Below are 13,025 nucleotides of genomic sequence, written 5' to 3'. Positions count from 1 at the left end.
TGGCGAAACACAACACAAAAATGTAAACATGCACCTCAGGCTTTTTAAGGCAAAGCGGCCGCGGCTATTGTGCAGCGCTTGTGTATATATCCCAAGATTCACAGAAACTCGTGGGAGGAGGCGTCGGCGAGAAAGAATTGCAGAGGCAGGGGCTAAACAACAGCGGCAAGGCCCCGCACGGCAGCCATTGCGAACTTTACCTGTATGCGATGGTGCTGCTGGCGTTGCGGAGTGCTGGCGTTGCGGAGTGCTTCCCAGAGTACCGGCTGCTCCTCAAAACGACGTCTATGTGGGGTGGTGAGGAATGGAGGTGGGAGGTTAAGAAATGGTCGAACCGAAGGGCTTGTGCTTGCAGATTGCTTGCGCAAAATGGAGAAACAAAAAATTAGGCGAGGAGAAATTCAAGCAGGAGCTAGACTGCAGCTGTGCAGAAACGAGTGGGAGGGAGGAAGAGACGGGTTTCAAGGAGCCTGACGCACAGCGAGAGCCACCCAGCAGACGCGCCCGGCCTATTAATAGCTGGCCACAGCCCTTGCGTTTTTCTGCGAGGGCGAGTCTCACGTTTTCTCCCCCCACTCTGGCTTTTCTGCTCCCATGCGCAGGGGCCTTTTCGGCAGAAGCTCCACCGACAAAGGACACAAACAGCAAGCGCCGGCTTTTGTTCGCGGGGCCAGCGTGCAAAACAGCGCACACACAAAGATGCCACCATGTAGCGGCATTGTGCGGGCGTTTATCAGCCCGCCATCACGGATTGCGCGGATAGTGCGCTGGGTGCCTCAAATTAGCCTGGCGCACAGGCTGTCCCAGAGAACATATGTGCTGAACCATATGTTGGTCGATCCGTGCAGCAGCATGAACTGCACCAGTGTTTTTAATATTGGCGCGTGTGTTTTTGGCACTGCCGCATTTGATCAATCGCGACTCTTTTTGCTATTAGCGCACCGGTACTGTCCAAAGGAGGGACACATCACACCAGCATGGCTACATTGGACACGGTTTATATTGGGTACTTTGCGTCGCACATCCCCATCACGCTGGCTGTGGACCTCATGCCGCTGCTGCCCCGAGCACTGGTGCCCGGGCCACTGCTGGCGCTCAACACGTTCCTGACGCAGACGCTGCGCGACCCGTTCATGGTGATCGACGACACGCGCACAGACCTGACGTGGTTCCGCAGCTTCCTTGCCTGCGAGCTAGTGTTCCAGCTGCCGTTCTTCTTCTATGCGCTAAAGCTGCTGCTGGCGGGGTCGCCGCGGCGGCACCCGTGGCTGGCAGTGTATGGGGCCCACGTAGTGACCACGATGGTGCCTATTCTGGCGACGCTGGCATTCAACATCACCGACCGCACGGTGAGCGAGAAGCTGATGCTGGCCATGATGTACGGGCCGTATCTGGCGATTCCGCTGCTGATGGTGGCGACGTCGCTGCCGCACTGCCTGGCAGCCAAGGCAAAGACCGACTGAGTGATAGCAACTTTTGCTCTATTTCATTTTCGAAAATATAAAGGGACGCAGACTATGCAGACAGCTCCAGGTAGTGCTTGAAGGGAACAAAGGCGAGCCAGTCGGAGGTAGCGGTGGGCAGCAGGCCCATGATGCTGAGACGGTAGACGCCAAACAGCACCCCACCGATGTTGATAGCAATGAAGGCAGCCTTCTGCATGCTCAGGTCAACAGCGACATTGCCGCCCTTGCCCAGACGCTCCAGGGGCGCAAAGGACGCATTGACAGACATGATGGACTTTAGCGGCGTCATGAAGATCATGCCCATGATGATGATGCTGAAGATCGAGACGCCGCTGCCCGACATCCACGCCATGAACATCTGCATGGGCAGCGTCTTGCCCGGCGCCAGTGCCACCTCCCAGGCCTTCTTTGCGCGCAGCTCCAGCTCAATGGAGTCGGAGGCATTGCGCGCGCCCGACGACACGGAGCTGCCGGCGGCGATGGCTGCGTCGAAGCCGTACGGGTCCTTGACGAAGCGGTTGGGCCGGCCCTTGCTCAGCAGCGGCGAAATGTCCACGTACGTCTTTGTAGTCTTGCTCATCATTCAGAAGAAATCGCAGGGTAATTAGGGAAAATGCAAAAGCGCTGCAGAGAAGCGCGTGCAGGTGGGGGGAAGCGATTGCGAGCAGGAAAGTGCCACGAGTGGCCTCGACAGCGATTATCGGGCAGGGACTGTGCAGGCAAGAGGGGCCACGGCTGGCGGCAGCCTTGCTTTTCTTCGCTCCAGCTATGCCCGCGTTTTCTTGAATTTCCAGCGTACCTTACAGTAGCTTGCATTATCCTTCGCAATGGCCTCGTCCAACGTCCGACAGTCGTCCTTTTGGAAGCGCACGCCTGCATTCACGCCGTCCAGGTAAAAAGAAACAAAAGCACAGCATGCACCATGGGGAGTAGCGTATGGACAACGCAAGCCAGAGCAAAGGACAGCTGACAGGCATTGAGTTCTAGGGTGGAGCTCGTATACAGCAGCACAGCGCACACGGACACCGCCGCCGACCTGGCGCCCAAAGCCAAGCAGCAGCCAGCAGCGGCACCAGAACCAGCAGCAGAGCCGGCAACAGAGCCAGAGCCACGCACAGCCGACCTCAACCCGCTAGCAGCAGCAGGGCCTCCCTCGCCACCAGTCTCCAGCACGCTGGAGGACAAGTTCCAGGCACTGCTGTCGTCGCCGCACGTGGACCTGGAGCAGCTCAAGAAGCTCAGCTGGAAGGGCATCCCGTCCAGGCACCGGCGCACAGCATGGCAGCTGCTTATGGGATACCTGCCGCTGAACGGCAGCCGTCGCGCAGCCACAGTGGCTCGCAAACGCAAGGAGTATGCGGACTGGACCGCGCAGACGTTCCAGCGCGGCGAGGCGTCGCTGGACCGGCAGGTGTGGCACCAGATCCGCATCGACGTGCCACGCACGCGGCCTGATTCGCCGGTGATCCAGCACGTGCGCGTGCAGCGCAGCCTGGAGCGCGCGCTGTACTGCTGGGCGGTGCGGCACCCGGCTAGCGGCTACGTGCAGGGCATCAACGACCTGCTGACGCCGTTCTACTGCGTGTTCCTGGGCGAGGCAGAAGTTGACAGTGTCTCGGACCAGGCGCTGGCTGAGACCGAGGCCGACGCGTTCTGGTGCCTGACGCGGCTGCTGGACGGAATCCAGGACAACTACACGCATGCACAGCCGGGCATCCAGCGGCAGGTGGTCAAGCTGCGCGAGCTGGTGTCGCGCATCAACCGGCCACTGGCCGACCATCTCAGCGCCGAGGGCATAGAGTTCATCCAGTTTGCATTCCGGTGGATCAACTGCCTGCTGATGCGCGAGGTCAGCCTGGCCAACACCGTGCGCATGTGGGACACGTACCTGGCCGAGCCCGACGGCTTCTCGACCTTCCACATCTACGTCTGCGCAGCTTTCCTGCTGCGCTGGGCCGCCGAGCTGATGCAGCTCGACTTCCAGAAAGCCATTCTGTTTCTGCAGAACCCGCCCACTGCCGCTTGGACCACGCAGGACATTGAGCTGCTGCTGGCCGAGGCATACATGTACAAGTGCCTGTACCACGACTCGCCCAGCCACTATGCGGCGACGGCCACGCGGCGCTGATTTGAAAATACATGGTTCAAAATATTGGCAGAACAGTAAAAGAACATTACGGCCGCTGGAGACGAGTCAGAGCACCCCCAGCGCTGAGCCCACCAGCCACGCCGCGCACGTGCCAGCCACGCCCAACCCCCACACGCTGGTCCGCACCAGCGGCAGCGCGGCGACCAGACCCACGGGCGCCAGCAGCGCACCAAAGGTCGAGAGCCACGACGGCCGCCACTCACGGACCATGGTCTGCACCTGGCCCATGGTCTCCTCCACGCTGCCGTTGTTGTCGATGACGCGCGTGGCCCGGCGGATCTTGTCGTCCAGCGGCATCTGCGCAGCGATCCGCGCGGCTGCCTCATCGCCGCTTAGCGCATTGCGGGCCATCAGCCGCGCCAGCTGCCGGTCCTCGGCACACGCCACCACGGCCACCTTACCGCACAGCCTGTCCAGCCCCGACTCGAACAGCAGCGGCACGTCCAGAACGCACATGGCGTGGCCGCGCACATAATATCCAAGCAAAAGCACCAGCATCCTTCGCCGCACGTACGGGTGCGTGCAGCGGTTCAGCAGCTGTCGCTTGGCCGCGTCGCCGAAGATCTCGGCGCCCAGTCGCGCCCGGTCGATGGTCGCGTCGTCCCGCAGTATCCCCGGCCCAAAATGTTGCACCACCAGACGGTATGGTGTCTCGCCCGGCTCCATCAGCTGGTGGGCGACAGTGTCGGCGTCGATAACAGGCACGCCCTGCGCGCGCAGCCCGTTGCTGACGGTGCTCTTGCCCGTGGCAATTCCGCCTGTGAGTCCGACTATCAGCATTGCAGCAGAGTAGTAAATTTATGTGTGGCCAATTCAGTTGGAGAGAAGCAAAAAGCTGCCAGGGAAACCCCGGCTTATCTGCCCACAGCACTCTATCAGCGCTTGGACCGCTTGCTCCGGCTCCGCCCGCTGCCCCCACGCCTGCGCTTGCCGCCGCGCGGCTTGGCACTGCCTGCCTGCTGCTCGGCCTGCACCCACTCGGCCAGGTCGGCTGGCGGGTACGTGTTTGGAATCTGCCCAGGCACCGCCGCCTGCCACGCCCCGGCCACGTAGTCGCTGTCGATATCAGCCTCCAGCGTCGGCTCGCTGCCGCCCGCCAGCTCGGCTCCCAGGTCCAGCACCGCCCCGCCCGGCCCGCCCGCATCGTCGGCTGCGCGGTAGACAGTCGCATCCCAGGTGCGCTTGCGATGCACCAGCATGTACTGCCCCGCCGCCAGCCCCAGCAGCTCGCGCAGCAGCTCGCGCACCCCGCGCGTCGACGGACTGGTGCCCGGCGACGTGCACTCGTACAGATCGCCCGAGCCGACCCGTGTCGCCCGCACCGCCTGCCCCGCGCCCACATCCACATGCGTCACCCACACCTCCGACGGGCTGCCGCGCATGTAGCTGCCGAGCCACCACGCAAGCCGCTCTGTCTCCGTCACCTCCTCGCCCGCCGCGCCCAGCCCGCGCTGGTACTCCAGCTTCGTCTTCAGCGTCACCGTCGCCACACGCCCTCCCTCGCCCGTGGCAAACCCATGCACCCGTGACCGCACCAGCACCCGCAGCCCGCCAAACTCCCACAGCGTGTAGCTCGCATTGCCGCTCTCTGCCCCCGAGCCGCCCTCCACCCGCCCCAGCATCGAGCCGCGACGCAGGTCCATGTCTGCACTGCCGCCGCTCACTGCCCGAGCCGCCGCCGCCGCCCCATAGAACTCCTGGTTGAGCATCCGCGGCGTTGCTGCCTGGGCCGACGCCAGCGGCGAGTCCACCACCAGCACGCGCCTGCCGTCTGTCTCGCGGATTTCGAACGGAATCATCACGTCGCGTGCAAACGCTTGCGCCAGCGTCAGCAGCGCCTCCAGTGCCCCCAGCGCCAGCGACACGTCGGCCCTCGCCAGCCCTGCCAGCTGCATCGCACACGCATCCTGCGACATCGCTGGAGCCACCGCCCCGTCCACCCACGGATCCGCCTGCGCAATGTCGCCGCTGGATACCTGCTCCCACGCGACCCTGGCACACGACCCGCGCTGCAGCAGCGTGTCGCTGTACTCGAACTGCACATACCCCGGCGTCGTCGGCCGGATCGGCGTCACGTGCACTGCCCGGTACCGCCGCCCATATATGGCCAGTGCCCGCGCCCGCTGCCGCTCCAGCTCTGCCGCTGCCCACTGCTTGACCGCCGTGCTGATAAACCCGAGCCGCGGCGCCACTGCCTCGCGGCTCTGCTGCCGGAACCGCTGCTGCTCCGTCTCCACCCGTCCCCGCAACCGGCTCAGCTCCTGCATCTCCTTGTGTGCCAGCGTCTCGCCCGCCTTCGCCCGATGCGTCTGCTTCAAGTACCACACGTGCTCGGCCGCCGCCAGCTGCGAGAACGGCCCGCTGTATTCTCGAGGAAGCAGCGCCGCCAGCTCCTTGGCCGTCTTGCCACTGTCCCCTACTGCCGGTTGCTGCTGCTGCTGCTGCTGCTCTGGAGCGACTGCTGGCGCTGTGCCCTCGATCGCCTGCATCGCCACCAGCAGGTCATTAGGCACCTCCCCCGGCTTCTCATTGCTTGCCTCCACCGCCGCTGCCTCGCCCACATGTGCCAACGGCGATGCCTGGCGCATCCGGCTCACCATTGCCTCGGTGCCTGTCTTTGCTAACCCCGGCGACTTCATTGCCCCCAGCAGCGCCCCCACCACATCATCTCCCTCACTAGCCACTGCCCGTGTCTTTGCTGCTCCCTGCACGTCCTCGGATCCTGTGCTATTCCCTCCCGCCGCCTCCTTTGGGACCTCGCTTCCTGCACCTGCCGCCCCATGCGACCGCAGAGACGACGGCTTCTGGTGGTGGTGGACTGCCGATACCGCTGGCGCAACTGCCGCTGGCGCAACTGCCGCCGGCCCTGCTTCCTTTGGCTCACTGACTGCTGCCGACTGCGCTTTCACAACCGTGTACCGCTTATAAACTTCCACGTCGAAAAACCGCCCCTGCGCGACTTTGGGCACATGTCTGTCGCGGAAATCTTGCTGCATCCGATCCAGCACAGTAGTCTCTGCCACTCCGCCCACCGTCTGCTCGCTCCCGTCCAGTGCTGGAATCGACTCAAACTCCTCATCATCGCTCGAGTGTCCCGCCGCCGCTGTCTTGTGCTCCTCCCCTACTATCCGCTCCACCCCACGCATAGCCACCGGCGACTGCCGCGTCGACGCCGCCGGCGTGTGGTTCTGCGATATCAGCCGCTCCACGTCTTCATCCGCTTCGATCTCCTCAAAGTCAACGAAAAATCCCCCCGACCCTTCTTCCTCTATACCGCCGATCCCCGCTTCGCTCTTGCTCTCGTCCTCCGAGGACGACCCGGACTCATCCAAGTCCGTGTCATCTATTGTTGCTATTTGCGAAAGCCGCGCTGCCATCTCTGTGGGCTCCTGAAACTCGCTGTCGTCCAGCATTGCGTCCTGGCTGCCTTCCCCATGCATGGTTGTTGGGTGGTCGCTGGCGCTGCTGCCTGCTGTGTCCTTTGCTATTGTCCCGTCGCGTAGCTCCATTTTCGTATCTATATGTGGTGGGCCTGCTGCTTGCTTGGGATGCCAGAGTGTGTAAATTCGTGTCAGAAAGCAAGGACCGAAAGGCGTGCGTTTGACGTGTGCGCGCTTTTTATTTTCTGTTTTTTTCAGACTATCCGGCTCGTACTTTGATATTGAAGCGAGCCGAGCCGATGTAGCCACATCCCATCATGAAATGTGGTCGGCTGCATACGAGCAACCGCATATTTCATGGTATTGTTGTGTTGGTCGACTGTGTAGTGGTTTTTAAATGTATATTTAATACTGAAGAAAAGAGAGAAAAGGGAATAGACGAGTTGCGCAGGGGAGTTTTTAATACTGCCATCTGTGCAACTTATCAGAGGCTAGACTCTACCTCCATATCGTAGGCTGTAGCGGGGCTCTCGTTGGCGCCTGGATTTCTGTCACCTGATTCGGCTAACATGTCGATGTCAGGGACAGCCGCATCGGGCGCGCAACAGTATCATTGGCTAGGTGCAGAACCCTCTAGTGGGTGCTGTGAAATACTCACTGTTGCCGTCCTATCCACACTATCTCTATAATTAATACTTATTTTTCAACTGCTATCCCAGAACCCATTTGCCAATTTCAATATTAAAACACACACATGTATCAGATATATTGTTGCTGCGTTTTGTACGAGGTGTGAGTTTTCTAAAGGGCCCACTTTGTACCAAAGGGAAAAGAGAAAGAGAAAGCTGCATTGCATGGCCACCTTAGCAGGGAATCATCCTGTATGTGCTGAGATCCTCCATCCCAATGCTTACGACTCAATCCCTTTAGAGGATTCGGCCCATATAGTGCCTACTGCCCCAAATACTGTTTAGCATGATCCTGTAGAGGAAGCAGAATATATTTAGTTTAGCAATGCGTTTACTCGCCCTTCTCTCTTGGTAGTGGTATACAGTGACACTAGAATGACCCCAGTGTTCTGGTACTCTGGCACTTGGCATTGGGAGCAGTGTATACAATGCTCTGGGATGGAGACCTGTTCTTCACTTTATCGTTGTGGACATGTATCTTGCCGATTTTTGCGCCCTTTCACCGCCAAACATAATTGCTGGAGGTCCACACAACCTCGAATAAGGGCAGGCAATATGTGTGGGACGTGCGCTGCTTAGATTCAGGCTTGAGGCTGCACCACACTCCATTGCCCAAGCCTGCTCCATAGCATATACTCGTGATTATATGTTGTTTGAAAACACAAACTGGAAATAGTAAGCTTAATCTTTACCTTTATATATGATTTTATAGTCCAAAAAGTGTCCGACCGTCCGCTAGAACCTTTTAAATTGGTTAAAAGATAAAACTTTTAAGCTTCAACACGAGTTTGGGAGACTTACTCTATAAACTCCTTTTTGATCTTGTGCGGCATCTGACCTCATCGGTGAAACCAGGGTGACAAGTTGTTATTGTAGTGGTTATAGGTTTCCACTATATATCTCCATTGGTTCAGCGCAAGAGCTACTCTCATTGTCGGTCGACATGATAACTTCCATGGCATCATCATGGTGGTCATCACCGGCTGCGCAACACTCTTAGGATGTTTATTTATGAGCACCTATTGAATAAGGCCATATAGCTCTTCTAGCGGTCATGCAATATTTGTGGGTTTATTTTACAAATTAATTTGTCTTATGAACATGCGTAAGCAGTAGTATTTGGGCCACAATGGACCCAGTCTGTATAGACTGATTCAAGAGACTGTATCAGTGCTAAGGGCCCCAAGAACCATGCAAGCCAGATCATTATTAATAAAAAGTTCTTAATGCTATGCATACGCAATACAGCAAAACTGAACAGCATCATTTCTCTTCTTACTTGCCTATTGAATTTCTCAAATGAACATTACCTGCAGCACTACTATCATAAAGATATCACTTGGTGGTATTGGCTTCCGTGATTCTATGTTGCCCCGCCTAGAGCAATTTGTACACAGCGTCAATATCATCAAAGAGCATATATACATGCTTGCACGATGGATATTACTCCATCAACTAGCTGATGATGATGCCTTTGACCCTGCAACATTTGTAAAAAAGGGATTCTTTCGCTCAATTTATTTATTTATATATCACAATCTGAAGGCGAAGACTGTCATATCTGCCGAGGACTTCGTCAACCGGAAGGACAAGTCAGAACTGTCGAGCGCAGATTTCGGTGATGTAGCTAGATATCATATTTATGATTATCTATTGCATAATGGCGATATCAAGCTACATGGTGTACATGACATGAATCAAGTAGCAACATACGTGGATACCGAGCTGATGACAGCATACAAGAACAACATTGTGTTGCACTATGGCACTTGCCTACAGCGGATTCTGGCCAAATTGATTGATATTCGCAGCCGCAAAAACACACTGCACAGTACAATGGGCAATGTATCCAAGGCTGAGTTCAATAACGCATGTCAAGTGTGTATTTATACACCTGCACAGAAGCTCCGCCAGGCAGTTGCCTCTAGGCACCCTGATCTCAGTGTGCTCACCCTACGGATGCTTGCAATCTACAACAAGCTGGCACCAGTCCTTAATGCCTATGATGCCAAGTACAGATTCGCCAAAGACAGCCGATACTATGATGCCAAGGTAAATCCACTTAAGCATCTGCATGTATACATTCGCCTATGCCAGCTTATTGAGAATGAGCAGCTTGGCAAGTCTCCCCCCCAATGCTTGCCTCTGCGGACACCATGGATCCCAGGCCATGTGCGCTTAGACAAGCAAATAATCAAGCAGGTGTTTGTTTCGAAAACACGTGAGGAGGTTACCAAGATCAACGCAGCAAAGAGGGCAGCAACAGAGGCAAGGAAAGCAGCAGAAAAGGGCGAAAAATTGGCCAAGAAGGCTGCACACAACTTTGAAGTCTATCTGATCGACGAATTTCGGACATCGTCGATGTGCCCGTTCTGCTGCGAAAAGTCGCTGCAGACATTCCGGCATGTTCCCAACCCGCGGCCCTACCAGAGATCGAAGAACCCAACTGTGAAGTGCCATGGCCTTCTCCGCTGTACAAGCGAGTCATGTAAGCAGGCCATGGCACAATACAGGCGAGCCTATTCGTCTCGGCTCTTGAACCGCGATCTCGCAGCAGTTCTAAACTTCAGGCTCATTTTCTAGTCACTCTGTGATTCAGGCAGTATTCCTGAACGGTTCTGTCGCTCTACAGCCATTGCTGCCAATGCTTCTGGCACCACCCCTGCAACAAAGAGGCCGCGCAAGAGGCGTGCAGCAGCAGCAGGCTATTCTGCTGCCAGCAGCAGCGAGCCAGCGCTGAAGCGCCTACGCTGAGCAGGCCACCAAGATGGGAGATGTCCATGATCAACATTGCACCAACAACCATCCGACACGTTCAAATGACCGGTTCGCCGTGATGCTCTTATCGACGTGTCAACCCATGCTGACTAGCAGCCGAGCTCGCATCGCGAGCAGAGCAATTCTGGTAGTGAATAAGGTAAATAATATTCAAAGTACGGGTTTATTCATTCAAGGTGCAGGCGTCGACGGGTGAAGCTTTTCAATGTCGCTTGCCAAAGCGTCTCCTTCATCGTCTTCGCTGTCGTAACTATCGGCATCTTCCTCATCGCTGGAATCAATGGCCAGCCTAATTGGCAGATCACCATTTGCAACCATCAAGTCCTTGCCGCTGATGACCGCACTTGGAAACACGATCCAGTGCTTGGGCACACTGTACGACTTCTCCACCGTCTCCACTCTGCCAGGCGTGGCCGCATCTTTCACACTCGCTACCACCTTGATATCAGGCGGAGACTCGATTGGCGCTGGCATTTGTGCCTGGAACTCCGCGCTCTGTGTGCTCTGGCCAGCGACCCGTGGATGCCGCAGCTCCCAGCCGCACGCATGGGCAAGATATGCCACAATGTCGTCAGCATCGCCCAGTAGCTGCACATCAAAGTTGAAGTGCAGAATTGGCGTCTTGTTGATGACAATCTGCGGGACTGTATGTGGCAAATGCCCCATGATGTCGGAAACCGGTGCCACCTTCAGACTACTACCCATGACCAACAGCAGATCAACCTTCTCGCGGTCGGCCAGCAGCGCTTCGTCAAAGGCATCCGGCAGCTTTTCACCAAAGAATGTAATATCTGGCTTCATTACGCCGCGCTGCATTCCATAGTCGTCATCATCCTCGTCATCATCCTCGTCGTCATCATAGCCGTTACCAAAATCCTGGTTAGAGATCGTTGTGCCCTCAGGCATGACGCCCTTCGGCTTGGTGGATTGACTCGGCTGGTCGTTGCACTTTGGGCAGTAAGCAATCCGCTGCACCATGATATCTCCTTCCAGATCCTTACCGTCGCACTTGTATCCGCACTTGATACATGTTGCTGTCGCAAACGACCCATGGCAGTTCAGCACGTTCTTGATTCCTTCTACGTGCTCCAGCGTATCGATGTTCTGCGTATAGTTGCGCAGCAGCTTCTCCTTGTCCTCAAGCATCTTCACAAACGCATGCGATGGTGCTGGAGTGAAATTGGATGGAAACAGTTCCTTGGCAAACGAGTAGAACAGCTGGGGCATCATCCGGAAATACTCGATATCAAACATCTGCTGAGGGTCATCCAGGCCGTATTCGTCGTTGAGCCGAGTGTATATTCCCGTCGGCGACCGGAAATCAGGAATACCACACGAAACACTGACGCCAGCACCGGTCAAAACCATGATGCGCCGAGACTGCTTCAGTAGCTTGATGATGTCCTCCAGCGAGTTGACAGAGGGAAGCTTTGGCCGGTTTACGGTAGAATCGCGTCAAGTAGTGCTTGAGGAGCGGCAGCAGCTGGAAATCAGGCACAGTCTGGATAAGCGATGTGGGTGCCGCAAACACGTCCAGCAACGATCGGACCGAGATGCCCTTGCTGACCAGATACTCCTGGATGAACCCATTGATGCCCAGCACATGCGCCTCGCTGCGGATAATTGCCTTTTCAGCATCGCCAAAGCGCATATACGTGTCGTCAATGATCTCGTGTGATGTGTCCGGCAGCGGGGACGGCGCGCAGCTACCGTCGACGTTTTAGCAATTCCTCGTCCTCCTCTCCAGCATCAGTGGCAACGCTGTTGCCAGATGTAGAACCGCCAAAGTCGCCATCCTCCTCGTCGCTGTCTTCATCCGTGTTTTTGATGGGTGTGATTGTCATCCGCACCCGTGGGCTTGGCCTCGTCGCCTGGCAGACCTGCCGGCGGTGTCTAGGCGGTGGCGTTTTGAGCTCTTGAAGCGGCCGAGCTCGTCCCTTGTCCAACTGCTCTGGTCCGTTAACCGATTCGGAGCGTTTGCGACTACTCGAGTTTGCCTCGCTGTGGTCGCTAAGCTCAACAGTTGCGCCCTGGACGCTATGCTGGGCCATTTGATTATATCCGCGCAAGTACTGGTGGTGAGAGGGAGCAAGGGGAAGCAGGCGAACAGCAGGCGAGCGCGTCCAAATTGAAATGCTGAAAAAGTTAAATTATGAAAATCGCAGGCGAAAAAAGACTTTTCAGGAGAAAAGGACGAATGGACCGCGATTTGCCTGTTTTGGCTGGAAAGCCCCCTGCCGATTTCCCGATTCTTGCAAACAGGCGAGCCAGCAGCGCATGTCCTGGGCATGGTGGCGCAGCGTTTATTTGAAGACCATCTGTGAAATGAACCGGAACATATAGTCGTCAATGTGGCCGATCTCCTCGGCCTCTTCCTGCTCACCGGCGTCGCAGGCATTTGCATCTGATGGCTGCTGCGGAGCACTGGACTCGGCCTTGCCTCCAGCTGCCGCAGAGCCGTGCGAAGGCTCCTCGCCCAGATCAAGCGCATCCGCCTGCTCGACTTCCTGGATAGCAGTCCGCAACGCCGCTGTATCGGCCTCGTCGTCCTCAGCAGCACACA

General features: G+C 57.0%; 6 protein-coding genes across 6 annotated transcripts; 2 read left to right on the top strand and 4 right to left on the bottom strand.

Annotated features, from left to right (window-relative positions):
• Positions 1-480: 480 nt before the first annotated feature.
• Positions 481-1,530, top strand: DL89DRAFT_269214 (uncharacterized protein). Its single transcript, XM_040888200.1, has one exon. It carries the CDS (start codon positions 978-980, stop codon positions 1,461-1,463), a length of 486 nt encoding a protein of 161 aa, XP_040741268.1. The 5' UTR covers positions 481-977; the 3' UTR covers positions 1,464-1,530.
• On the bottom strand, positions 1,516-1,884 carry DL89DRAFT_202473 (DUF1077-domain-containing protein; the record flags this gene model as incomplete). Its single annotated transcript, XM_040883998.1, has 1 exon — positions 1,516-1,884. A coding segment is annotated over one exon (369 nt), but the record flags the coding sequence as incomplete, so codon positions are not given.
• Positions 1,885-2,171: 287 nt separating this feature from the next.
• DL89DRAFT_43149 (RabGAP/TBC) lies at positions 2,172-3,803 on the top strand. The gene is made up of 2 exons (XM_040891651.1): positions 2,172-2,358; positions 2,454-3,803. The coding sequence occupies exons 1-2, from the start codon at positions 2,294-2,296 to the stop codon at positions 3,592-3,594; spliced, it is 1,206 nt and encodes a 401-aa protein (XP_040741266.1). The 5' UTR covers positions 2,172-2,293; the 3' UTR covers positions 3,595-3,803.
• On the bottom strand, positions 3,592-4,731 carry DL89DRAFT_269212 (dephospho-CoA kinase). Its single transcript, XM_040888199.1, has one exon. It carries the CDS (start codon positions 4,393-4,395, stop codon positions 3,661-3,663), a length of 735 nt encoding a protein of 244 aa, XP_040741265.1. The 5' UTR covers positions 4,396-4,731; the 3' UTR covers positions 3,592-3,660.
• Positions 4,491-7,124, bottom strand: DL89DRAFT_294571 (uncharacterized protein; the record flags this gene model as incomplete). Its single annotated transcript, XM_040890534.1, has 1 exon — positions 4,491-7,124. One exon carries the CDS (start codon positions 7,122-7,124, stop codon positions 4,491-4,493), a length of 2,634 nt encoding a protein of 877 aa, XP_040741264.1.
• Positions 7,125-10,594: 3,470 nt separating this feature from the next.
• DL89DRAFT_269201 (SIR2-domain-containing protein) lies at positions 10,595-12,627 on the bottom strand. Its single transcript, XM_040888198.1, has 3 exons — positions 12,223-12,627; positions 11,961-12,131; positions 10,595-11,890 (listed from the first exon to the last, which is right to left on the bottom strand). Exons 1-3 carry the CDS (start codon positions 12,511-12,513, stop codon positions 10,634-10,636), a joined length of 1,719 nt encoding a protein of 572 aa, XP_040741263.1. The 5' UTR covers positions 12,514-12,627; the 3' UTR covers positions 10,595-10,633.
• Between the last annotated feature and the right edge of the window lie 398 nt (positions 12,628-13,025).

Source organism: Linderina pennispora (genome assembly GCF_002104995.1).
Source record: "Linderina pennispora strain ATCC 12442 chromosome Unknown DL89scaffold_12, whole genome shotgun sequence".
Classification (NCBI taxonomy): domain Eukaryota; kingdom Fungi; phylum Kickxellomycota; class Kickxellomycetes; order Kickxellales; family Kickxellaceae; genus Linderina; species Linderina pennispora.
The sequence above is the reverse complement of the archived record's forward strand: the minus strand, read 5'-3'. Positions and strand labels throughout refer to the sequence as shown.

Excerpts from the sequence above, each read along its gene's own strand:
- DL89DRAFT_43149 (XM_040891651.1), top strand. The coding sequence starts at position 2,294 with ATGGCCTCGTCCAACGTCCGACAGTCGTCCTTTTGGAAGCGCACGCCT. Across the intron at positions 2,359-2,453 it reads CCTGCATTCACGCCGTCCAG|GGTGGAGCTCGTATACAGCA; the intron begins GTAAAAAGAAAC and ends ATTGAGTTCTAG.
- DL89DRAFT_269214 (XM_040888200.1), top strand. The coding sequence starts at position 978 with ATGGCTACATTGGACACGGTTTATATTGGGTACTTTGCGTCGCACATC.
- DL89DRAFT_269201 (XM_040888198.1), bottom strand. The coding sequence starts at position 12,513 with ATGGCCCAGCATAGCGTCCAGGGCGCAACTGTTGAGCTTAGCGACCAC. Across the intron at positions 12,132-12,222 it reads GTTCTACATCTGGCAACAGC|ATCATTGACGACACGTATAT; the intron begins GTTGCCACTGAT and ends ACATCACACGAG. Across the intron at positions 11,891-11,960 it reads CCACATCGCTTATCCAGACT|CTTCCCTCTGTCAACTCGCT; the intron begins GTGCCTGATTTC and ends AACCGGCCAAAG.
- DL89DRAFT_269212 (XM_040888199.1), bottom strand. The coding sequence starts at position 4,395 with ATGCTGATAGTCGGACTCACAGGCGGAATTGCCACGGGCAAGAGCACC.